This window comes from Pagrus major, chromosome 6 (assembly GCF_040436345.1).
Source record: "Pagrus major chromosome 6, Pma_NU_1.0".
In the NCBI taxonomy this organism is placed as follows: Eukaryota; Metazoa; Chordata; class Actinopteri; order Spariformes; family Sparidae; genus Pagrus; species Pagrus major.
The window spans coordinates 34,379,943-34,407,394 of NC_133220.1; the positions used below are offsets into that span (position 1 = coordinate 34,379,943).

Sequence of the window (27,452 nt, forward strand, 5' to 3'; positions counted from 1 at the left end):
TTACAATAAACCTCTTAAATCTTGTTCTTCAGAAATACAATGGACTACATCCATTTGTCTATGGTTTTACATAGCAGTACAACTTTTTTGGAATCAGAGTTGTACAACCCTGTGTTGTAGAATGATACATAAATTAACCCTGAACCTTGACTTTAACTGTAACCATGTTGCTTAGGATGTCTTTAGTCACAGTGCTGCTGTGGGCTCATAAGTGTTTAGCAAGCACTCACTACCCGATACAAAACCAACACACGTTGAGGTCTTTCATTGTTGCACTTAAGGGTGTAAAGCGTGATTTGAAAACAAACTGTTACATTGCTTTCATAGAATTTTAGAACACTGACTGGTATGGTACTGGTACACTATGAACAGGTCTGTGATTCTTTTGTATACCAAGCTCTACACTAGCAAATGCACAATGAAGCACACATATTGTATGTACAAGATGCACCTGATGGTATACAAAGTACTGCACATGGTTCCACACTACTTCAGATAAACAAGAAAGGTGACATGCTAGCTCAAGGCAGGCACTAGGAACTTTGCAATGTATGTAAGTAATGTTGTTTGTCTTTGAAGAAGGTAGACATATATGCATTAAGTTTGTGTGATATTCAATTCTAATGTGAAAAACACTAAATAAAAAAAACATGTCTTCAGGATTTTTTTTTTCTACAGTGTCTCGGACTTGGTGTTCAGTTCAGCTTCTGGCTGAACTCAGCACTCACCACAGACTCAGGTTCTTCTTATCATTTCTCTTCAGTCTCCCCCCTCTCTGTACACTTATACATTTTCCCTCCAGTCAGCAATCAACATGGACAGATAGAGATTAATTACAGTACAACACAGCACCTCTGAGGCTTGCTACTGCAGACAGGTTGAGGATGAAGATAAATCCACTTTTAATCCTAAAGTTTAAAGTAATCTCTGAGCCCAGTAAACAGCACCGGATCAGAGCAGAGCCGGTGTGTCTCCGGGTGTTTATTCCACCAGAAACTCCTGCTCTGCCCCAGTTTCCCTCCTCAGAACTCCCTGGCACTGAACAGCTGTCTGTTGGCTGGCAGAGGTTCTGCCACTTGCTCTGTTCAGTCCTCCCCACACAACAATCTGCAAAGAAGAGAATTTTCACATCTGACTCAGTAAATTAAAGGTTTATTAAGACCACACCAGACATAAGATAAGATAAGATAAGATTATTTGTCAATGTAGACATACAACAAGATTATGTTTGGTAAACCCTCAGAGACCAGCAGCAATAGACAACAAAATAAAAACAAGAAAAAACACCAAGATAAATATAATAAGGTAGCATCCATCTATGTGATAAATAAGAGTTGGTGATTGTTGAAATAGTTTAACATGTTTTGGAGAGTTTTATTTAGTTTGTGTTTAGGTTGAATGACCGAAATGATTTTATAATGAACTGTGAGGTAAAATGTCTGGTGGCTTTGAGGGGAGCAGTGTAGTGGCTGTTTGTTGCTCAGGGGAGGTGTTAAGTTATAACAGGCCCACACCCTGCGACAGGTCTGCTAACAAATGTTGTAATAGATGCAGTGTCCAAATTAGGTTTATTCCAACAAGATTTTGGGGGGATATCTGGAGAGAGGTAACATTTATGTCAGGACTGGATGACATTATATTTTTCAGGTGTTTGTGATCCAATATTAAGCCCTACTATTTCCTACAGAATCTTTCAGAGCCCTGTTAAACAGATAAAAGGCATCTTATAGCTGCCACCATGTCCCTTCAACACTACACCATGCTGTGTTTAAATTATATCAGATAATGATATGATATCTGATTTTCTCTGACGTCTTTGTTTCAGTTTGCTTCAAGTTAATGTATAGTTGGAGCTTAGCCACAGTGCACGTCTATCTGTGCAAACCAGCACAGATCTGTCTGGTAGTGTGATTCTGATGGAAACACTTGCTTTAAACACAATCCACTCAGTATCAGCAATGGGGACTCAAGTTTGCAACTTGGACTCGAGTCACACTTAAGTTGCACACACAGTGACTTGAGATTTGACTTGAGACTCGCCCTGAAAAGACTTGAGACTCGCCCTCAAAAGATTTTAGACTCGACTCAGACTTGAAATTATTTATTATTTATTTTCTATTTTTGGGTGCATTAACATTAAGAAAATGTCTGACAAGCTGAACGTGATTCCCTCATGCATAACCTTATGCATCTGGCGGCCACGCAGCCACAGATGACAACAACACTATGTCAACGAGCACAACAACTGCTGCTGCTCTCCCGTTTGTCATAAGCTTTGCCTACAGGAACTACACACAAGGCGCAAAAAAAGGATCGCCAAATGCAACATTTGCTGAATGAATATAAAGGATGCTGGATCGACCACATCAAACTTTATCAGGCACCTGAAACACACCCGGATAGGTCAGTCACTTGGTAATGTGAAAGTTAACCTCAGCGCCTATGGACGGTTAGTAAATAACAGCATGCAAGAGGTCAGTTCACTTCAAAGTTCTTCACTAATTTAAACACTGAAAAATGTTAAGCATGAGAAAGTTGTGCTATCCAGCCAATAAGTAAATGACTGATGATTGATGCTCTATCATAAGAAAGTAAACTGCAGTGTCTTTTTACATTTTAAATTAGTTTAATTGTAAGTGACTCGAGCCAATGCTGCTACACACGTTAAGCACAGTGTGCTACTTAAATATAAACCTAGAACTGATGCATGGTTTTGATGGGTTTCATTGCAACACACAAACATTTCTTTCAGGAATAAAAGTGAGCTGATGTTCACTGTTAAACAACACAGATAATTCTATCTACAAAAAAGTTCTGGTCTGTAAGAAAAGGACTTAAGATAGCCAATAACTCCAATGATATTTCATCATGAGTTTTATATTCATGCAAGGAATCATTTTTGTCACACAAAGAAAGTTTTCACAAATGGTAGATATTTCTTTTCTCTTTTTGAACAAAACTGTTCATGTTTGAATATCACCAGTTTATGGACTTGCAGTATATTTCAGATCACTTGGCAGCAATAGTGTTTTACATTTAGCTGCTGTAGCTGTGTATTTATACTGCAAAGCAAAATACAGTTATTCATTTTAAAGGAAAGCTTTCATTGTGTTTTTTTTTCATATTGCATTGCAATAGCCTGTTTAAAGTGATCATATACCAACTAATCAGTGCTGATAATACTCTATGCTAACAGATAGAGGAGTGATGATAATACAGTACATGCTTTGAATTCCTTAGCTATAACTATGCAGTGTTCTAAACAGACCGGACGGCATGCAGCAGATGATAGAACACTCATTACAACCATAAGAGACTTGACTTGGACTCTAGCTCAAAGACTTGCGACTTGACTTGGACTCTAGCTCAAAGACTTGCGACTGGACTTGGACTCTAGCTCAAAGACTTGCGACTTGACTTGGAATCTAGCTCAAAGACTTGAGACCTGACTTGGACTCGCAAAAAACGACTTGTGAGCATCTCTGCTCAGTATATTCTGTGGCTCTCAGTATATGACAGGCCTCTACAATCAAGAAAAATAATCACAGTGTTTAATACGAAATCTGATTAAAGAATGCTAACATATGGCCTTAAAGTGGAGGTGTATAGCAGAGCAGAGAAATAACTCTCCTTGGTCCAAAGTTAATCTCAGTGTGTAGGAGTTGTGCGAGGTGCATAGCAGCACTTGAGAAGTTGAGCACAAAGCCAAGAACAGATTAACATTTCGAAGAGAGAATAAGCACATTATTCAAACAAATCAGCGATGGAAATCATGCAAATGATTTTTTTTTTTTTTTTTCACTCAAGGCTGGCTGGAAACAATGATTAATAGACAGAGCTAAAGCTTTGTTTTGTTTTTTTTCCCCTGGCACAATGAAAGAGGAGAAGCAAGCGTAGAGTCCACAAGGATTCATGTCCTCCTCCTACCTCTGTGCGACGCCCACATGTATTTAAAGGTAAACTAAACATCTGTGCTATGTTGGGGAATAACAAGATGGTGAGAAACCAAACAAACTGAAAGCAAACAGTCCTGCATAGTGGCACGGTGGCCTAGGCTACCTTCAACAGCCTTGGTTACCAACTATCTATTTTCTGTGTTTGTGCATTATGTTTATTGTAAACAGCTGCATATATAGCCTTTATATCAAGGGCAGGTTCACTTCAGCAAAGACAGCATCTGTTGCCAGGCAACAACAGGCAGCTATAGGAAGCGCTCCATTGAGCAGCCGATGCTCAAGTCCAGTTAGAGAGAAACAATGAGACAGACACTGAAACACAGTGACTCTACTGCAGATCAGTGTGAGGGACGCTGCATTACACCACATCACTTCACACTGATGATGGAGGTCAGACAGGCATGGCACAGTTCAACTGAATGTTCTGGTGTTAATTAAGGGGGGATGCTGTGGTACTGAAACCTGCACTAACCCTCTGAACCCTCAGTTGTTGCTCCATTCTCAGTCCCTTTCATTACAGGCTTATAGTCCCGACAAACTGTTACTGTAAATGATTAAATATTGGTTCAGGGCCTTTACACATCTCTACTGCAGAGAGAACCAGGCCTTCATTTGACACAGGCTCAGAGACAAAACTTTACTAGTTATAACTTTAACTAGTTATAACTATATTTTGTATATCAGTACAACAGAGTAATGTCATACTCCAACCCAATCACTAGAATACATGTTAGCGACATTTCTCCAAAACCACAGATTTAGTAAAACTTTGTTTCTTTATGTTGCAACTTTACATTCTTTAGGTTTATTTTCTCTTTCTCTCTTATGTTGTGGTTAGGTTTAGGCACAAAAACCACTCTGTTAGAGTTAGATAAACTTTATGGTTTGGCTTCAAATACCTGTTTAGTTCACCACAAACATGGCTGGAAATTCCTTGAGGTCTCCTTACAATTACCCAGTGGTGTCCTGTTTGTTGAAATGTCGTGGTACCTCATCAAAAATATCCAGTCGTTTCACTCTTGCACATGCCAGAACGCAGTCTCAGACTGTGGTCACCAGTTTGGCAGCTTTGTATTCCACCACTGTCCCCTCCACCTCTCGATGTGAAAGTCTGGTAATACACATGTAATGTGAACGTGACATGACACGTTTTGTACAAATGTCATTGTGGTACATAGCCTATGATGTGTACATTTGGACGTATCTGTGATTTGCAGAAATGTTAACTGCTAACATTTTAACCTGGTAACTGAGTGGCACACAAACCATTCTGCTGCTTCAACAAACTTTCATCTCAAGAAGAAAAACTGTTTTAATTCATTAATTATCGTTGTCGACTCCTCTTTGCCATGTTCGGTACATTGCACATCTTTTTCATTTCTGGTTGGCTTAACATCACTCAACAAATGGCAGAACAGAAGTAAGGGGAATTAGCAGTTAAAACAGTATTTCTATTAAAAAGGGAAAACAAATTAGCAAAAGAACACAGAGAGAGAGAGAGAGAGAGAGAGAGAGACAGAAACAGACACGCACAAGATCATTTTCAGTGTTTGTCCACTGTTTGCTTCCACATCAACCATGGCTACCTGATAAGCCTTCAGCACCCGGTCATTCAAAAACAATATCACTTATTGCAGTTATGAAGAGAAACTGCAGACAGTCTCACAATCCTTCTTTTTCTTCTTTCCAGCTTGTGGTGACAACATGCTTCCTCCACACTTTGCTCAGCTGAGAAACAGCATGGAACTACAATACATGCTACATCGCTTCCAGATTTGGCCAACAGTACAGACCACACACTACTGTGATGTGTGTGGTCAGAGGTTCAAGAGACTTTCAACCTTTCAGAAACCGTTCAACGTATTAACACCAATACAGCTGTGAAACAATAAATGCATTTTAAAAATGCAAACACACTCCTGCAACAAAGGGTGTATGGGAAATAAAGGTCAAATAATGTGGTCCGTTCCAAGAGTAAAAAACAAAGAGAATACTACAATTCTACAAACTTCAGAATGGCATAATATGAAGCCCTAAAGTTATATTACTCTTCTGTAGCCAACCAAAAGCTAGAAACACCCTCGACCAGCTGAGAATGTCTCCTACTGTTTCAAACAGCCACCATGTATACTGTAGTGCGACACATTGTACATTTTTTTTCTTCAGACCCTCAGTCACACACACCAGTCATTAATATACATTTTCACTGCCTTGTCCTATATTTAGTGGTACTATGTAAGAACTTTAGAAAATGCATTTGCTTGAATTTCCCCTCTGTAGATCGATAAAGGATTACCTTAACTCAAACAAGCATACTCTAGCAATATCACATTTCAGACATTTGGACACCTTGTTGTGATTCCAGCATGAATAAATACTATAACACTGCAAATCCATCCTGTATGAGCAATATAGTTCATTAGTGCTTACCTGTTCCAGTGTAGGGCTAGTTATTGCAATTCAAGTAATTTTGTTAAGGTCATATCTAATTCAGGTCAGATCAGTCATCATCAGTCATCATCAGTCAGTACATTTAGTGGTAAATTCTAATATAATAGCTGAAGGATCATCTGCAAGGTTAGGGTTACAACAGCTACGTTCTGCTGAGACATGCAGACATTGATATGAAATGTTCATTTCAAACAATTTATGACTGTAATGTTTTGTATTTATTTATCATAATTTATTTGTTATTATTTATTTATGCTTGGAAGAAAATTTTAGAGCTACAACAAACTGAACTCGATCCTTCATAAGTTACAGCCTTCCCTAAATGCTGCTTGCTTCTCAGTCTGCTTAAATGGTTTCGTCTTTCAAGCTTGCAAAGTCAGATTAAATTCAAGTGTCAAAATGTGTTTTAAGCTTTTTAATGGTTTGTGTGTTTCCTAGTTTGTGTTAAACCTTATATCCATATTGATCCAGCATTTGTACACCACCTTTTGCAGATAAAACTTAGTGACCATGACAACAGGTTGCGTGGGGATCATGGAGAGTTGCAGTTGTGTGGATGTGTTTATGTGTATATACAGTAAACTGTGGCTGTGGAGTACAAAGGCGGCTACTCATAAAGCTTCAACACAAAAACATCTAAATGGAAACTATTTCAGTTTACCTCTTTATCTTTCTCTCTATTCATCTATGCAAACTAATGCAACACCAAGTGCAACACAGTGACCACTCAACAGACTAAACAAAAGGTCTGTTGATTGCTAAAATGCTACACATCCCAGGAACAATGCTTAGCTCAGGAGGCCTACTTCTCACCTGTAAGTAATGGAAAGATACGTCCAGGCACTACAGGCTTCCTGTTGACCATAGCAAAGGACAGCTCTGTCTGCAGGAACACAGTGGAGGCCTTGATGAGATGCTGTCCAAAGCGTAGGGTTGACATGTCTCACTGACTCACAGACCTGGAAGAGACACACAGAGACAGCAGATGGTCAATATGATCCAACTGAAAATGGATTCTGTTCATCGTACGCATCCACATGCAGTTGAAGGCCTTGCTGAAGAAGCGATTTGATCATAATCTGATTTGGCTGAAGGTAATTCTACATCCAACAATAGTAACATTACAAACATCATCAAGAGAACAAAAATAAACCACACACATCGTCACTGTCAAAACAATACTGTCTATCAAAGACACACAAAAGAAAATACTCTTTGATGTAACTGTCAAAAAGTGTTGTGGAAATTGCTTCGCTTAATCTGAAACATCACTTTCACAAATTCCACAAATGAAATCAGACTGAGACATAATACGCCCCTGCTTCTCCTGTCACCACAATGTCTCTTTTCTGTTCAAGCGTCTTCCTGAATGTTTCACCAGACATTTTTTATACATCTTTAACTAGATATTAATGTTTGGTGGTCATCCAATATTTTTAGAAGCATAGTTACAAAAACAAATGAAAACTCTATACAAGCCAGAGATGGCTTAGGTTTCACTCAAGCATCCTAAAAGGCATTTTTACTGGTCAATATGGAAAGCAGTGACAGTGCCAGTCCACCTGAGACTCCTCATGCACAGACAGCCCACACAGTGGATTTGAGCAGGACTGGGTTGAACGGTTAGTTTTGCTAGTGAGGCTTCAGCTGATGCAGCAGAGAACAGAACAGAGGAGGATGTCAAGTTGTCCCCAATAATTGAACACTGATTAAAACTGTAAACAAGCCGCAGAGTTTATAGCCATGTTAACAGCTGCGTAAAGTTGTACTAAGGCACAGTGGGGCTTTGACCTAAATGCTGACAGCGACATACTAATATGCTCATTTTACTAGCAGGTTAAACATACACATCCATTTAGGGCCCTCGAAAGATGAATGAGCATCGTGATAGTGAGTTTCTTGCTACAGTTGCATTGCTAGTAATAATGAAACTATGAAAAACAGAAGGTGTGTGTGTGTTGCAAAGTGAGTGTGCGGTTGAGCGAGTGAGAGTACGAGCAATCGAGAGTGGCTGTGAATGCGAGCAGAGCAGAGCGAAATCTAAACTTCATGGCTTGTTTGATACAGTCAAGGCTGTTTCTCAAACAAATGGCAGTTTTCCTCCATCCAAAAATGCCATATTGACCAGCTGACTGATTGCAACTGCCTTCACTACGAGGCGCTGCTTGGCTGTTGAAATAAGTGACGTGCATTACCTTCTAAAGCCATCCACCATCCACTTCACAAGCTACATAACCAGCAACACCATCGGCCAGCTTGGGTTGAGTTGAGTTGAGACACAGACAAGTTCAGACTGCTGCAGCTTTCCCGTTATCTTCTCTGAACTGGGCTTCACTCTACTTTTTTTGTACTTTGTACTTCGATTTAGTTTGACATTTTATTAGATTGAAGTGTCTGTTCCTTTAGACTGCATTTAGTCATTTACGTATTGAATGATGTATATTTTTCATACTGTAGGTTAAGTATTTTTCTGTTATTTTTTTTTGGTTACTGACATTTTAAAACTACTACAGACATCAAGGCATTGTATGCACACATTATAATTATATATTTTTAGTAAGTGTCAAATTGCAGCCGTAGCACCGAGTCATACTGTGAAACCTTTTAATTTTCTTTTCTGTTTCTTGGCATATATAAATGTGCCTTCCTGTGTCATGTATATTAGTGCTGATTGTTAAATACTGGATATTTTTACAGTTTATCTTTTCAGGCATTTAAAGCTGGGGTCGGTATGTTGGACAAACCGTCAAGCCCAGGCTAGATTTTGAAAGTATCCAGCCAGTAAACCCCGCCCCCTGCACTCAGGCCTTTCTCCAAAGCCACCCCCCCCCCCAAGCCATGAACGCACACTGTCCAACAACTGCCGAATACCACCGACGGAGTCCGAGTCCTCACGAGCGGTGGGAAGAAGACTACAAGTGCATAATTTTCATCACAACATCTAACAACAAGTAGCTACCTCATGTCTCATTCACCTGTAAGTAAACATCTAATATTATCATATTGAACGTAAACAACCAACATAGATATTGCTAGCACTGATAGCTGTCAAGCTAGCTTTGTTAGCATTCAGACATTGTTTTGAAAGTGTATTTTGATGTTGTAACTCATTGCTGGTTAGCTAGCAGTAGCTGGCTATAGTAACGTTAGACAGGGCAAAGCTAAAACATCAAGATTAGTGGTGGGCCTGCTTCATGTCTTATTTGTTTGTTTCCCTCAGTGATTTACAGATGAACGTGAATATTGTATTGGACTCATGATGATATGATGTTGTGCATGTTAGAGCTTCCACAATGAGAGCCTCGTTGACTCTGATGACGAAGACACGCCAGAGTGAAGCACATCATCCCGTCAGAGGACCACAGGAGGGCAATCAGCAGTGTCCGAGGAAGTGGAGGCAGAGGCCGTGGACGTGGGAGGGCAACAGGTCCAGGAGCAGATGTTCATACAAAGGACCGCACATGAGCAGGTCAGCATCGAAAGTCAACCGCGCACACAGTTATTATAACTGATTTTGTCTGTATTTTCACATCTCTACTGTACCTGCTATTCAAGCTCACCACAGAAGAATGGTTTAAAAAAAAAAAAAAAGATAACAAAACACCAAATTTGTAGTGGTACAAAAGCTCTTGCTCTCAGTGTGACAATGCACTTGTGTGGGCTGGAAGACCTGTTGGACGATGGCCCATTAAGTGAACAAATTGGTCCACTGTAATGCTAATTAGTCATGTGGTCACAGTACCCCTCCTGGCCCAGCCCTGCTGCTGCTGTCTGCTACACACACACAGAATGTGAAGAAATAAAACATTCAGTCAGATCGAGGGGAAAACCTCTCTCCCCTACTTACTACATTTCACAAGCTCAAACTAAAACAAAAGTTTTAGTCTTACTTGTGTATTATGTCTTTGATTCTTATTCTATTTTTAGATGTTGACCAATAAAGGACATTGAAATCTTGAAACAGTTTACATTGTAAGATGTAAGAATTATGTGCAATAAACTAACCCTAACTTTAGATAGTTCTGAGTAACAAACTAATATCCAACCAGGATTTTGATTCTGTTACACAGTAAACTGCTAATTAATGTGCTTCGACACACACTTTGATACAGACTCAATGAGGAAATAAAACAGCGTGTCTAGTTCCAGAGGGGGGAGAGAGAAACTCAGGGCCATGATTTGATCACTGTAGGGCTGCACCTAATGATTATTTTTTAATTGATTAATCTATTGATTATTTTTTCGATTGATCGTTCAATTATTTTTGGATAAATCTAGCATTTTTTTATTACTCAATTCATACAAGAAGGAATTTACCCATAATAACATTTTTAAACTTGTCATTTATATTTCAATATTTATTCAATCATATTCAATCATCATCAAACAAATATAACAAAGTATGCACTGCAGTGCATACTTTGTTATATTTGTTTGATTATTCCCCAGCAAAAAATAGCCCAGTCTTAACTGGTAATCAGTGTAATCCTAATATATATAATGTTTTGGTGGGGACAAAAAGTAAACAGGACTTTTTGCATGTTGCGGTGGCCAATCACATAAGCTGGTGATCAGCAGGACATGTTATTTAGCATGGATAAATGCTACACAACAGACATTTCTCTGTGTAGTGTTAAGTTTCCCTTTACTTCAGTTTGGTCTTGTCCCCCAGTTAGGGTTAGGGTAAGGGATCATTGCTGTGTTTTACAGCAATGATCTGCTTCAGCCTGGTTATCTTTCGGGAAACTAATCAGTGGGGGATACAAAAACGTCACACACATGGACCATGGAAAGAAGAAATATCTGTAGCTGTCACTCAAACATTAGGTCTTCTTGTGTATGAAGGAGCTGCAGAGTTTGTTCATGGTGTAAACTGTAGCCTGTACTGTACATGTGCCGCCACTAAACAACCTCTCTGCTAAATGTTCCGTCTGCTCCAGTGGCTAACAGCTATCTGCTCTGAGCTCAGCCACCGACTGTCACTCTTCACTCGCTCACTACAAACTGCTCTGTTCTTTGGTTTTTATATACATACACACACACACACACAGACAGACACACACACACGTGTGTATATATATATATATATATACATATATATATATATATATATGTATATATATACATGTATATGTATGGATATATACAGATGGATATATACTAGGGCTGGGACTTTATCGCGTTAATGACGATTAATTAATTACAGATAAAATAATGCGACAAAAAAAATAACGCATTTAATCGCAATTTATTTTTGCACTCCAAACAGCGCGGAACGTTGCTCGTTGCACGAGTTCCCGGCAAACCTGTAATACTGATGCACAGGACACAACACGAGAAATAGAAACCGATGAGAAGTCGTTGCTGGGTTCGGTGGGCGGAAATTTTGGTTTTAAAAAACTACCGGGTGGAAACCTGGATAAAAGCACAGTTGTGTGCAAATTGTGCAAGAAAGAATTTGACTATCACCAGAGCACTTCCAGCCTCCGCTACCACCTCAATGCCAAACATGTTGCAGCTAGCACAGACAACGCTCCTAGTTCAAGCAGGCAGTGTCGCCAATCCACACTCGACAAGATGACAGGGTTCAGAGCCAAAATGAGTCCACGACTGACAAACTAACAAACGCACTGGTGTGTGCCTTGTGAACAATGCAATCATAATATTCTTCATTCATATTGCACTTTATGTTAACACTCAGTGATGAAAATAAACACAATTTTGTTGTTTAAGCTCATTTATGTGCCTATTCATTGATTCAGTCATATACCAAAATCCATTTAAATTGAAAAATGTTGCTTCACGTGTCAAATCTTGATATGCGATTAATTGAGATTAATTAATTACAAAGCCTCTAATTAATTAGATTAATTTTTGTAATCGAGTCCCACCACTAATATATACACACACATTCTGTATCAATTACTCAAACAGCCCTCAAGATTTGACAGCCTCAAAGATTTTGGTTCTACATGTTACCAAAAAATGACCTTGGCATTAAAAATGCTAAATCTTATGAACTAAAGCAATGATGAGAGAAATGCAATAACAAGAGATATTGAATCAAGAGGATTAATGTCGCTCATGGCTTTCCTTTGATTCAGGTATAAATCACAGCAGTGCTGAAAAAAGCCAGTGTTTTTCTCATGGTGATATTCCACTGTGGTGGAGAGATGATTTCATCTTATCACACCGTGTCCAAAAAAGAAAGACGGTGTCACATCTGACAAACTCCTTCATCAACTGTTACACGGTTGACATCCTGCTGAGAAAACCATTATTGCCACCACATAACACACAGATGAGTTGAACTCTCCACAAATTGATTCTGTCTCAGTTTATTTGTTTTATTCTATAAGAAAATGAGAATACCGATACCGACACCCAGCTGATAATAAATTTTAGTGTCTAAATTATCCAAATCTTGATATATTAATTTTGATATATATTTTGTATGTTAATCTGTCACTTATTATACAACATTAAATGTGTTATTGATAATATCCAGCCACTGAATGTGGCATTCCAGCTCCCCCCTTCCATTGCATTCACATCACAACAATGCTGTCATTCCCCCCGCTTCAAGTGGTTGCCAGTTTGTTGCACTAGCGAACATTGCTAATGCATTGCTAATGCTAGCTAGCAAACATTTACGTTGCTAATGCTAGTTAACGTTGACATTGCTAATGCCCCATCATTCCTCTTCTGTCGACTTTTCTGATTAAGCTATGTTCTTTCTCACCTTCCATCCTCCTCCTCTGGGATTTTAATATACACTTGGACTCCTCAAACTCAACAACAACCACTAAATTCATCAAAATACTGAACTGCTTTAACTTCACTCAACGTGTCAATTTCCCCATCCACAACCATGGTCACATCCTGGATCTGGTCTGCACCACTTGTCTCACCATACATCATCTTTCTGGCTTTGATTTCAGTATCTCTGATCACCTAGCTATTACCATGGACATTGACGTTCCCACCCCCCTGCCAAAACAAAAATGCACAATTAACTTCCGCAAACTTAACTCCATCTCTCCTTCCTCCTTCTCATCTGCCCTCATGGATAAAATGTCCACCTCCCCTCCCCCTGATCTTCACACCCCCTCTGACTTCACCGACTACTACAACTGCACTCTCTCCTCCTGCCTTAACCAGCTTGCACCCATTAAAACCAAAACAGTCTCCTTCACTCACTCTGCTCCCTGGTTCACTCCCGACCTTCATCACATGAAAATCCATGGCCGTCAACTGGAAAGACTCCACAATAAAACAAACAAAGACCACATGCAACAATATAAAGAAGCCCTCTCCAGCACCCTACCCACCTATTACTGTCAACTTATACAGTCTGGCTCCCCAAAGTACTATTCTCCACAATGAAAAAACAACTCAACCTCCTGGACAATGGTTCCCAATCCTTCACAGTCAACAAATGCACCTCCTTCCTGTCATTCCTCCAAACAAAAATAGAAACCATCTACGACAGCCCCAGCCACTCCTTCATCCGGGCCCCCTTTAACCTGACAGCCCCTGTCTCAGTTCCTACAGACCTCTATGACCTCATGGTTTGAATGAAAACTTCCACTTGCCTCCTGGCCCCCGTCCCCTCAAGACTTGTCGAGGCCTGCCTTCCTAAACCTGTCATCCCCATTCTCAAAACAACATGGACTCAACCCTGACATCCCAGACAACTACAAATCAATCTCCAACCTCCCATTTCTGTCCAAAATACTGGAACCTTGCCTAAGTTGCCTCTCAGTTCAAGTCCCACCTCTCAGCCAATAACCTCTATAAATTTTTCCAATCCGGTTTCTGCTCCAAACACAGCACTGAAACAGCTCAGCTCAATATAACAAACAACCTTCTCCTCTTCTCTGATACACGCAACCTCAACATTCTCATCCTGCTTGACCTCAGTGCAACCTTTGACAGCATCAACCATTCCATCTTTCTCACCCGCCTTGAATCCATTTTTAGTATCACCGGCACTGCCCTCTCCTGTCTCAAATTTTACCTCACGGAGAGACACCAATTCACCAGCATCAATAACTGCAAATCCCCAACTGTTCCCCTCTCCCACAGTGTTCCCCAAGGTTCAGTTTTCAGCCCCCTCTTCATGCTGTACATGTTCCCCTTTGGTCACATAATCCGCTGTCATGGTTCCACTGCTTTGCAGACGACATCCAGCTCTTCATCTCCACCAAAGAAATCACCACTGCCAGTCACTCAACCCTGACTGCATCATGGAAATACAATTCTGGCTTCAAAACAACTTCCTCAAAGTGAACTGTGATGAATCAGAAATCATCATTATTGTACCTAAAACTCACACAAAATCCACCCACAACCTCTCCTTCACCATTGATGGCTCCACTGCACTCCCCTCCCCTCATATTTGTAACCTACGTGTCATCTTTGGCCAAACCCTCTCCTTCAAAAAACACATAAAACACATCGCCAAAATAGCCTTCTTCCACCTAAAAACCATTGCCCGCCTCCGTCCATCCCTCTCCTTCACAGCTGCAGAAACTCTCACTCACGCATTCACCACTTCCAGACTGGATTACTGCAACAGTGTCCTCTATGGTACATTATCCAAAATACCTAAAAAAAAAACTCCAAATACATCCAGAACTCTGCTGCTCGCCTGTTTACTCGCTGCCAGACCCATGACTACGTCACCCCTGTCCCTCAGTGTATCCACTTCAAACTCCTCCTGATCACCTAGAAAGCCCACAACCTGGCTCCCCCCTACCTGACTGAGCTTTTCCACCGGCACACTCCCACCTGCACCCTCTGGTCAATTACAAGTATGAGTATTATTATACTAAATAATATTGTGCTTTCTTGTTGTACTTGAACGTCGTAGCGGCCCTCCTACGAGATGGCAATACCGGCAGTGGCCCCATGCTTATTTGAGTTTGAGACTCCTGATCCACTGATTATGAGTGAAATTATGATACAAATTGTACATGTTTTATGTAGGAAAATAAACAAACAAAAAAGTATAACAAAAACAACCAGATCGGACTCAGCTACTCAATGCTGAAAGATCAGGAGCAAAGAAAAAAAATGTGATTGGGACGTCTCTTCTTTTGACTGAGCTCTGACTGTTGGGGAAAGATTCTATTGGAGGCTCTTGTAGGGGTTGCCATTGAAGCCAAGTAGGGGGTTACAGTATAGTACAAAGGTTTTTTTTACTGTACACACAGTACATCATTCTGCACAGTTAGGCTCAAACATCCAAGAAAAGTAATAGATGGATTTCTAAACAACGACACCTGTGAGACTCGCACTTGTTGTGCCCTTAAACAGGGGGAATAGTAATGGGAGAGGATGAGGAATACCACACGGGGCTCTTGCACTCATTTGTCTTTATTGAGTTACATTTCAAATAATTCAAACAAATTGACACGTTTCCAAGTCTGAATACATTCAGTAAACACTATCAGGACCACAGATACCATTACAAATGTACCTTTTAAACTTACTCTAAATTATTTAAATTATCTTTTTAACTAACTTATTACTTGCACAATGAATTAAGAGCACATTATGTGTTTTTAACCCACTAACTTATTCCAACTGTCATATGGACTCTTTAGTGACAAAATAAACTTTTATCTCGCAGCAAGAGCACAAATGTAACTGTTACTATCTTAAATGGCAGACATAAGAAAATATACAGTCAGATACGGCAGCGCAGCTACGGGGTCTCCATGTGCTACCTAACACATCGCCTGAATTACCAAGAAACTCTTTCAACAAAATACAAGTACAAAACATATCTTTCCTCTTAGATAACATCACAGTCACACAGCGAAAACTATGACTAGTGTGTGTTCATAAGTTTGCAGTGCTTTACGTACAGTAATTACCTTAAACAGGGTGAATAGTAATGGGAGTAGAATGAATAAAACTCACGCGGCTCTTGCACTCACTCGTCTGTATTGAGTGAGGAGGCAGAGCGTATTTCCCCCTACAGGAGACCCGAGGCATTACCAACAGATCGCCAAACAATCAAACCACTCACACAAGAATCTACATCATCTATCTGTGTTCCTCTTTTTATCTCACTGGATCTCACTGGCTGCATACCTTAAAAATACAATACTACCAATGCCAATAATGAGATGACATATTATGAACAAATAACACTGCCATAACTGTAACAGGGGGAAATGAAATTAACTTATTAAAATGAAATATTTCACCTGGACATTAATATCTCTTCTCTGGTACATAATACCTGTCACACACGCAAGGCAGAACGACTGAAAGGTTATGAGTAGATCAACATTTCAAGTGTTTTTTGGTTGGGTTTTTTTGTGCCTTATACTACCTTGTAAATGTAGGTCAGGATGCAGAGTTGGTATCCAGTGATCTGACTGAAACTGTGGATGTTTTTGCAATGGTACTGCAAGAAGAAAGGCCCATATTCAGGTACAGCTCATTACTTACAAAATCCTGCACTGACATAGCTCCTTCAGAGTGAAACTGCCTGTATTTGCAGTCCTCTGATATTAGGTTTCATACACATCTAACATAATCTGGCAAATATATCAATAGTAGAATAGAATAGTTAGGACATACACAAGTCATTTCTCACTACCCGCATTGCTAACTTTGTGTCGCATGGGTAAACAATATAACTGCTACTGCATGTGACATCTATCACTGACATTGTGATATTTGATAGCTATGTCTGACAATTATGTAACAAAGTGTGGCATGTGATAAAACAAAAACTTTTGGGAATGCCAGGATGAGTAAGACATACACATATGCCTGTAAACGGTATTTTTATTTAGAGTATTTTTAATTTTGAGTATTTTTTAATTGTTTCTAGTTTCCAGAAGGTTGCTTTATTTCTAATTACTGAACATGTTCCTGTATAAGCTACCACTTTTTAATTTAATGCTGATTAGTGCATCCTGCTGTTGACTATTTTTAATAATTCTCAAGCACCAAAGACAGGAAGATGGAGCGTCAGATGTACTGTATGTACAGTATGTACTGTATGTGGGAGTACTGCAGGTGTTGCACCAGAAGACGGAAGGCAAAGTTTTCGATTTACCAGTCGGTCTATGTACCCCCACCTATAGTATTGAGCTGTAGGTAGTGATTGAAAGAATGAGATCATGGATACAAGCGGGCAAAATGCCAAAAGGAGCCAGTTGAGGTGGTTTGGGCATCTAGTTAGGATGCCTCCTGGGCGCCTCCCTCTGGAGGTTTTCTGGGCACAACCAAGTGGGAGGAGACCCCGGGCAGACCCAGAACTCGCTGGAGGGATTCTATATGTCATCTGGCTTGAGAACACCTCTGATCCCCTACGGAGCGCTGGAAAGTGTTGCTGGGGAGAAGGACGTCTGGAATATCCAGAGGAGGAGGATGGGCCGACAGACGGAGGGTGGCTCTTCATCTGGTTAAAACAGCAATCATATTTTCTTATCAAATATAGAAAAAAATAATAGTTATTGGTCTCTTTTTTGTTTGTTTCTGTTTTCTTGGAAATTTTGGATGTCAGCAGTGTGTTTCAATGAAAAATTAAAAATCCACCACACACAACAAATTTCTTGCCAGTCCTGAAACAAATACCAAAATGCTGATGTATGTCTGCCTGAAAAAGGTTGGGGTTGGGGTAGGGCATGATGATTTGCAGTTTTACTATGACCAATTTAATATCCAATCATGACTGTGAGGGGATCCCCCTTTCTTTGAAACATGAGTGTGACTCACTGTAATGGGGCTAAATGACGCCTAAGCGATTAAACAGCTCACTCGTGGTGGGCTGTGCTTTCTGACCGAGGAGGAGCAGGAAGGCTGGAGCCCTGAGATAATCACAGCGCAGTGCAAGCCCCCTCCTTCCTCCCATCTCTCTCCATTCACCTACCTGAACTGCTCAGCCGCAACAGAGAGACAGAGAGAGGAGGAGAGCCATGGGTGGATTTGGATTTGGTCCCAGAAGACTCATCCACTCTCTCTTTCACCAGCTGTCTCTCCTGCATTAGCATTCCAAATGCACTCTGACTATTCCACAATTAAGAACTAGAATGCTGCAATTAGTTCACTGTGTAGAGAGATGACCCAATTAGTGTTTACTTTACACAGATTGTATCACTTCCAATTTGTAAATGCCAACAGCTTTTTCAGCGACAAAAGCAAAACTGATTTCTTCCTTTTATTGAGATAGGCCATGACTCCCACTGAGGACACAGAGGTCGAGTCACTGTTTTTTTTTCCTCGAGGGATTTTAATGTTTTAGCAATTTAAAGTGCAGTTCTTTGTAAATCAAATGTGAAATGAGCCTGCTAGAGTAGTTATTTAGTAATAAATGAAGTTTTAGTATGAAGTATAGAATTACTGTGAAGTTATCCCACATTTGTTAATTTCATAACGACCTCTTGTGGTAGCAACTCCCCCTGTAGGTTATTTGGGGCGGATGTAATAACCTGCCGGATCTTCTTTTATATTGATGCCGTTGTTTTGACTGGTGAAGCTGAGCTGGTGAGTTAAGAGATGTATACAAGTGATTACAACGTATGTTGAATACTATAAATATGTTCATGTATGCGGATTATACAGTGGATAATATGTCCGTGTCATTAATATTGTGGTTTTGTGTTGTTTTGTGTCATTTCAGTTGATTACCTGGCAAACGACACGGTTACTGTTCAGGTGCTAGTTAGCATGGCATGTGTGTAGCAAGAATGCTCATGTGAAAATAAACACGGAAAAGATAGTAATCGGTTGTCTGAGCTTGAGTGTGACACTGTTCATCAGTTAAAGCACCCTGTGCGGTGGGAGTTATTGGACCAAGGTAGATGGTTTGATAAAACCGTACAGTAATCAACACTGCAGCCAGCCCCGTGACGGAGAAGCGGAGGTCGGACAGTGTCAACTACAACGAACTGCAGGAGGCTAACGGGCGGAAGAAACCCGGCGGAGCGTCCCGGCCGATCGACAACGCCTCGGACTCAAATTAAGCCCTTGCTTGGTCTGTGACTGTGCTAGAGTGACTTTCATTGTGACTGTTTAGCGCGACGGCATAGGATAAGCCGATCGCCGCAAATACGCTGTGTTAGCTCAGTAGCTAGCCGCTAAGCTAACGGAAGTGGGTCGCCGCCATCTTGGTACAGGTACGGGGACCGGAAGTACGTCATCAAAACAAAGTGAAAGAGAGGCACAATAAAAGTCACCATGGCGGACTGTGGAGAATTAAAGAAAAAGCGTTCCTATGCACAAGGGGTTTTTAATAGGAGGGCAAATGCCATTGATTTTAACGTGGACCTTTTGAATGAACATGACCTCAAACTTGAACTGAGGGCACTCAAGGGCAGTTATGAAGAGATCTGTGATTGCAGTTTTGATTATATTGCTGTTATGGAAGAGGAAGACGCAAGTGGATACAAAATGGATGTAGCTGATGTGAAGAAAAGGCTGCATGATTGCCGCGCAAAGTATCAAGACACAGAGATGAAGGTAAAAAAGACATTGTGGTCCCGCTATGCATCGGGTCAATTTGGCAGTCTGAAGGCAGACCTCAAAGACGTGTTTGGTCAGGCTGAAGCTCTCCAGTCGGGCCACTTGACCCATGAGCAGTATGATTTAATGCACACAGCATTAGAGAGCAGAGTCGTAGCACTGGAGGAGTTCGTGCAGGACTGGGACCGCTACGTCCTGGAAAAAGAGGTGGATGACATGCGGGCCTGCCTTAAAGACTACAAGGAGAAGAGAAGAATGACTATAGTTGCACTGACTAACTACATGCGCCAAAGCAAAGGGTCAGCACATGGCGACCTTGGTGTCCTGGCAAGCGGTGAAGAGGACGAGGAGGATGTTGACGGCAGAGACGATGGACAAGGCACAGCACAGGATGTTGGGATGCAAAGTGCGAGTGCAGGCCCAGCCACCAACCCAACCGCTGCTGCGACTGGCAGTGCACTGGATGATAATGTGGACCATCCTGATGGGGCACAAGGCACGGGCCCCCCATCGGGGTCTCCACAAGCGCCACCGCAGAGGCATCCACCACAGTGGTCCATGAGCCCAACATTTGACCCTGGCTTCTCTAGCACACCGCGGCAGCAGCGAGGAGCGCACGCTGTGCTACCGGATAGTGTTGGGGCAGGACGGAGCATGTCTGCCACTTCTCAGGGGTTAATCGGGCCCAGGATTGCGCTCGCACCCCTATGCCTACCAAAGTTCTCTGGAGACAGGAGAAGCTATTGGCGATGGAAGAGTAACTGGGGGACCCTTCAGGCATTAGCTGAACCCACAGGCTCCCCGGAGTGTAGGCTCTTTCACCTGCTGGACAGCATCGTTGATGCTGTAAAACGCGAGCTCAGGCTGTCTCATTGCCGTACTGCGGAGGAGGTCTTCCGGGTTTTGGAGGACTGTTATGGGGACATGTCGCAAATAGCGGACGACATTGTACTGGAGCTACAGGATTTACCAGCTGTGCGCAACAACCAACCAAGGGAGGCTTTGCAGCTTATCCAAGCGGTGGAAAGGGCGCTGTTGGACCTTATAGACTTGGGTTGTGAGGACGCCATAAAAAACCAGCTGGTGATCCGGTCACTTGAAAGTAAGCTGCCGGACAGTATGAAAGAAAGGTGGCTTTTGTACCGGTGCGACGCGGCCAGCAATGTCAACCCACGTAACCGGTTTGACAAATTATGGCAGTTCCTGAGAGATCAGAAGACGGTTCTGGTGCAACTGGAGCAGTTACAGATCACCAGACGACCAAGCTCTGCCAGAGCAGGTGAACCGAGCCCTCGCGAAAAGCCAAAGGAAAGACCAGGGGACCGAAGGCAGGAGAGACGTTCATTTACCAAGGCCACGGCAAGTGAGGCGAGAGGAGAATCAGCGCAAGATCCTTGCTGTATGTGTGGCGAAGAGGGGCATACTGGACGTTTATACCACTGTAAGACATTTAAGAAAGCCAACCCATCAGAGCGGAGGGCTCAGGTAAAAAAGATAAAAGCCTGTCCCAAATGCTTGGATCTCCATGGGAAAGACAGTCCGTGCAATAAAAACTTTCTGTGTCGCAATGACGAATGTAAAAGAGGTGACGCCCCTCCAGATCACCACTTCTTCCTGTGCCTCAAATCACCAGCCAAAAAGGACACCACTAGGGGAGAGACCAAGGGGGAAAAGAGGAGAGAACCCCGTGGTCCAACCGAAGAACAAGAGGCTTTGTTCGCTAGTCTAGGTCTGACCCCGGAGCAGCTGGAGGCTGTTCGTAAGGCCTGCACAAATAAGGTGTCCTCAACAATATGTGCTGGCAAAGATCTGGTGGATAAGAGTGGACCGGAGGAGCACCCGGTCCTCATGATGTTGGTGGAGGTCACGACCAAGAGAGGAGACTGGGTCGGAGCCCTAATCGATTTAGCCTCCGATACCAACTATATCACTCACCAAGCAGCAGAGAGGCTTGGATTGTCAGGTGAGCAAGTCACACTGGTCGTATACGGTGTGGGTGGTATGGAGGCGAGGGTTGAGACAAAGAGGTACTGTGTGAGCATAAAAGTAGCCACAAAAAAGGGGACATGGCGGCTCCATGAGATGCTCTGCTATGGACTAGAGGAGATCGCCAGAGTGGACCATACAGTGGACTCGGAGCGCCTGGAGAAATTCTTCCCAGGTGTAGTCAAACCAGGGCAGCTGACCCGCCCGGAGAAAGTTGAGTTACTTATCAGTACCCGGGAAGGTCGCCTTGCCCCCCAGCGGATGATGAGGCGCGGCGATCTGGTGTTGTGGGATGGTCCACTCGGAAAGACCGTCAGTGGCGTGCACCCGGACCTTTTTGAGGACATTGAGGTGACCGCACGCCACTCATCAACCCACTTTGCATGCTCCATGAGGGCGGAGTCCAGGAGAGTCGAGGTCCTCCATAACTACTGCCCCAAGTTAAAGAGCAGCGTGGAAGTAGGAACCACAGCTGCATGCAATGCTGAGATCGTCAAGTGGCTGCAGTGGGACAGCATCGGGGCCGCCTGTGACCCTATGTGCGGTGGGTGTCGGTGTGGAAAGTGTGCCCCTGGGGGGAAGGAGATGTCACTTGCTGACGAGAGAGAGTTAGAGGTTATCAGGGGAGGTCTGACCTTCAAGTTAAGCGACAAACACAGTGACAAGCCCCACTGGGACGCCAGTTACCCCTGGAGGGAGAACCCTGCTACCCTGCCGAACAACCGTGAGGCTGTCAAGGCGGCGTTCCTGAAATCGGAGAAGCGCCTAGAGAGGGATCCGAAGTGGAAGGAGGCTTACACGAGGCAGGTGCACGACATGATAGCCAAGGGGGCCGCGATCAAGCTTTCCAGGGCTGCGTTGGACAGCTGGAATGGAGCTGTGTGGTGGGTGAACCACCTGACAGCACCCAACCCACACTCTGTCTCCACCCCGGTGAGACTAGTCTGGGACAGCAGCCGGGAATTCAGGGGTGTTAGCCTGAATGGCATCCTGCTGAAGGGCCCAGACGTCTTGAACCCCATCCGGGCGGTCCTGCTCCGTTTCCGGGAGGGGGAGCACGCGGCGGTTGGAGATGTGTCCAAGATGTACAACTCCGTGTGGTTGGAGGATCAGGAGGTGCATGTCCATCGCTTCCTGTGGAGGGACTCTCCGGCGGATGACATCGAGGACTACGCCGTGGTACGTGTGAATATGGGCGATAAGCCGGCTGGTTGTATCGCCCAGGTGGCCATGAGGGAGACCGCCCACCTGCCACAGTTCGCCGACAAAGTGGAAGAAAGGCATGTTATCGAAGACAACGCTTATGTGGACGACATTCTGGTGTCCCACAATGACCCCCAAAGACTGAGCGAGATCCTTCAGGGGGTTGAGGCCATCCTTGCAACCGGGGGGTTTTACCTTAAGCCGTGGGTGCAATCTGGCCAAAGTGGGAGGCAAGGCGGTGTTCCCACTAAAACTGAGACTATCGTGTTGCCCAACCAGTTACGTGATGAGGACAACAAGGCCCTGGGAGTGGGTTACCATGTGGGGGAGGACAAACTTTTCCTCATGGTGGCCGTTAATTTCTCTGCAAGGAAGAAAAAGATGCGCACCGAGCTCGACCTCACCATGGAGGATATAGAGGAGAAGACACCGGATCCCCTTACCCGTCGTATGTTGCTGAGCCAGGTGGCCGGGCTGTATGACCCCCTTGGTCTGGCGACGCCCCTGAAACAGAAGGGCGTCATTCTTGTCAGGAGGGCCTTCCAAGAGGCCGGGACATTGACTAAGGATACGTGGGACAAGCCACTGTCTGGTGAGCTGCGTGGGAGGGCGATCGAGCTCTTCAAAGAGTATGTCCAGCTGAGTACCATCACTTTCCCCAGGAGTATTACGCCTTCCGGCTGGCTGGGTAAACCCTGGGGGATCACCTTTTCCGATGGGAGCTGTGACTCATATGGGGCGGTTCTCTACCTGCGCTGGGAGACTGCAGGGGGTGTTGTGACCCGGCTCGTGGAGTCAAAAGCTAAATTGACCCCCCTCGACCAGAAGGGCGACGCTGTTAAAGCGGAGATCTGCGGAGCTGTTTTTGCCGCCAGGCTGAAGGGGTACATACTGAAGCATGGGCGGTTGGAAGTGGGTAGGTGGTACCACTTCGTCGACAGCCAGACTGTGTTGGGAGCCATCCAGCGGGAAAGTTATGGGTTCCAAACTTTCTTCGCTAACCGTGTTGGTGAGGTCCAGAAGGCCGGACCGGCAACAGACTGGTGGTGGGTCCCCGGTCAGTACAATGTGGCCGATCTACTCACGAGAGGGTGTTCCCCTGAACAGCTTGAAGGTGACTCCCTGTGGCAGAGAGGTCCCGAGTTCCTGACAAGAAGGGTGGAGGAATGGCCCATGAAGTCTGCTGCAGAGGTGGCCTCCGGTACCAGGGAGGTCGTGAGTAAGCTCCAAAGGAAAGCTTTCTCCGCAGTCATTACAAGGGCCCAGGCAAAGAAGTTGTCTGCTTCAGGTGGTCCTAATGGTGTCGGTGCCATGGTCGGGGAAGCGGCGATCACATGGCATCCTACGGTCGATAATAAGGGATCCTCGCCAGGTGCTGCTACAGGGTCTTCTTCGACAGCACCTAGTACCTGCAGTACCAAGAGGTTTTGGGGTTCGGCTCTTGTAGGACAGGTGAATCTGTCGAGGTTTGCTACACTAGCCAAACTCTGTGGAGCTGTGGGATACGTCCGCAGAGCCGTACACTCCTGGTTACTCGGTAGAAATCGAACCGGCGAGCAAGAACAGTGGGAGGCAGTACTCACAGTCCAGGAGCGAGAGGAGGCATTCAAGGACTTATGTCTCGCTGCCCAGACTGGTGTGGCCTTCCCCACGACGACACTCAACCGTCTGGTTGTGAACAAGGACAGTGCAACGGGCCTCTTGTTGTGCCACGGCCGGATCCAGTCTGTTGACAAGGGGGGACCTGGGGTCCCGCTGATCCCCTACAAGGAGCAGATCAGCACCCTCCTTGCCGAGGAAGCCCACCGTGCCAACCATGAAGGCATTGCCGGCACCCTCCTTCGGATGAGGAAAAGAGCCTGGGTGGTGCAAGGCCCTAGAGTTGCTCGCAAAGTTGTAGACTCGTGTATGCATTGCCGGAAGTGCAGAGCCAAGTTATGCTCTCAAGTAATGAGCAATCTCCCTTCTGTACGCACCGGGCCAGCGGCTCCTTTCGAGTATACAACGCTGGACCTGTTCGGTCCATACACAGTCAGGGACGTTGTGAGGCGGCGCACGAAGAAGAAGGTCTGGGGCGTGGTCTTTAGTTGTATGGCCTCGAGGGCGATCCATGCAGATTTGGTCGAAGACCTATCGACTGAGGGCTTTATCAAAACTTATCAGCGATTTACCGCCCTAAGGGGTCATCCCAAAAAGCTCTGGTCCGACCAGGGCACCAACTTCGTGGGGGCCAGACCTGCGCTGGAGGATCTCTACAGCTTCCTGGCGGATATCAACAAGGAGGAAGTCCAACGGAGAGCGGCTGTGGCTGGAACTGACTGGGTGTGGGAGTTTAGTCCTGCGGACTCGCCACATCGGAATGGGGCAGCGGAGGCAGCTGTCCGTGTGTTGAAGAGGTCATTGAGCAGTGTTGGTGAGGAGGGTGACTTGACCATCCTAGAGTTCCAAACCCTCCTCTTCCTGGCTGCCAACCTTTCCAATGAGAGGCCAATCGGGGCCAGGGCTCAGGTTCAGGAGGAGACTGTGGACGTTGTGACACCGAACTCGTTGCTATTGGGTCGGGCGGGGCCCAGAGGTGACACCCAGGGTTTTGAATTCCCTACCTACCCGTTCAGTCGTCTGCGAGCAGTCCAGGTGGAGGTGGATAAGTTTTGGAGACGTTGGAGCCAGTTGGCAGGACCTCACCTGTTCGTTCGGCAAAAGTGGCATTCCCCTGCCAGGAATGTCGCTGTCGGAGACCTGGTATGGGTTGCGGATCAAAACGCCCTCCGGGGTCGATTCAGGCTGGGTCGGGTCGAGGAGTCGTGTCCAGACGTAAAGGGTGTTGTCCGAGACGTCAAGGTGAGGATTTGTCATAGCCTTCCCATCAGCCTGTGCCAAGCAAGGAAGGACAGGGAGCCGTGTCCTTCCACCATCCTACACAGAGACGTCAGGAGGTTGGTGGTGTTGCTGCCAGTAGAGGAGCAGGAAGGGGCGTCGCTTACTCCCCTAAGTACCTAAGAGGTGCTGGAACTTTGAGCACTTGAAGGCGGGACTTAGACTAAATCTGTTTCACTGAACAGTTATATGTTGTTTATTTATTTTGTCACCTGAGGTTTTGCATATTCTGTGTATTACATTGTTGTATTAATAATGGTTATTGTGGCCTACTTGGTCAATGACAAGTAGCCCAAGTGGGAGGTGTGAAGTTATCCCACATTTGTTAATTTCATAACGACCTCTTGTGGTAGCAACTCCCCCTGTAGGTTATTTGGGGCGGATGTAATAACCTGCCGGATCTTCTTTTATATTGATGCCGTTGTTTTGACTGGTGAAGCTGAGCTGGTGAGTTAAGAGATGTATACAAGTGATTACAACGTATGTTGAATACTATAAATATGTTCATGTATGCGGATTATACAGTGGATAATATGTCCGTGTCATTAATATTGTGGTTTTGTGTTGTTTTGTGTCATTTCAGTTGATTACCTGGCAAACGACACGGTTACTGTTCAGGTGCTAGTTAGCATGGCATGTGTGTAGCAAGAATGCTCATGTGAAAATAAACACGGAAAAGATAGTAATCGGTTGTCTGAGCTTGAGTGTGACACTGTTCATCAGTTAAAGCACCCTGTGCGGTGGGAGTTATTGGACCAAGGTAGATGGTTTGATAAAACCGTACAATTACAGTATTTCATTTCCTGTGGAGTACAGTTGTTTGAGTCATTGGTTTATTCAATACGTATGACACAATCATAATCAACGAAGGATAACACTACAAGGTCTCAGAAAGACTTTGCAGACCGCTGTTGATAACACAGCTTGTTCGAAAATGATTGTATTCTGTTTTTATTCATTACTTACACAACCTTTTTGGAATTAGAGTTGTAGTATGAGTAGGCTAACAGAATACTTCAAAACTACTATCATAAACATTTATTGGAAAAAAACAGTTGAATGCATTATACATTATCCAGGGCAAAAAAAAAAAAAAGAATATATATGACCAGGCCAAGCAACACCCATGGAAGGGGAGCCACTAACAAAGCTCCAAAGTTATCTAGTCTAATGCGTTACTTTCAAGAAGAATATTATTGGACAACAGGGTAATGTCACCACTGTTGAAGACAACAACTTACAACAACAGTGTAATTGGTCTGGGGGTAATTGATAAAAAGGAAAAATACTTAAACGTACATTATGTAACTTGTGCTGCAAGGGGGCTCTCCAAAACAAATCAAAGGCTCTATCTTACACTCGGCGCAAAGCGGCGCACCATGCAGCACAAGTGTCATTGCTAGTTTAAAACCGATACAGTTGTCATTTTCACACCCAGCGCAAGTAAATAACAAATAACAAATGTACTTGCGGCCACCTGTGCGCCCC

At 43.8% G+C, this 27,452-nt stretch overlaps 1 protein-coding gene across 1 annotated transcript in view; it reads right to left on the reverse strand.

The window, feature by feature from the left end:
* Positions 1-27,452, reverse strand: part of LOC140998503 (bis(5'-adenosyl)-triphosphatase-like) — a 407,581-nt gene that overhangs the window by 248,541 nt on the left and 131,588 nt on the right. Inside the window, exon 4 of the mRNA XM_073468813.1 lies at positions 7,242-7,366. Within this exon, the coding sequence (XP_073324914.1) occupies positions 7,242-7,347 (106 nt within the window). The 5' untranslated portion in view covers positions 7,348-7,366. The remainder of the gene's footprint in view (positions 1-7,241; positions 7,367-27,452) is intronic.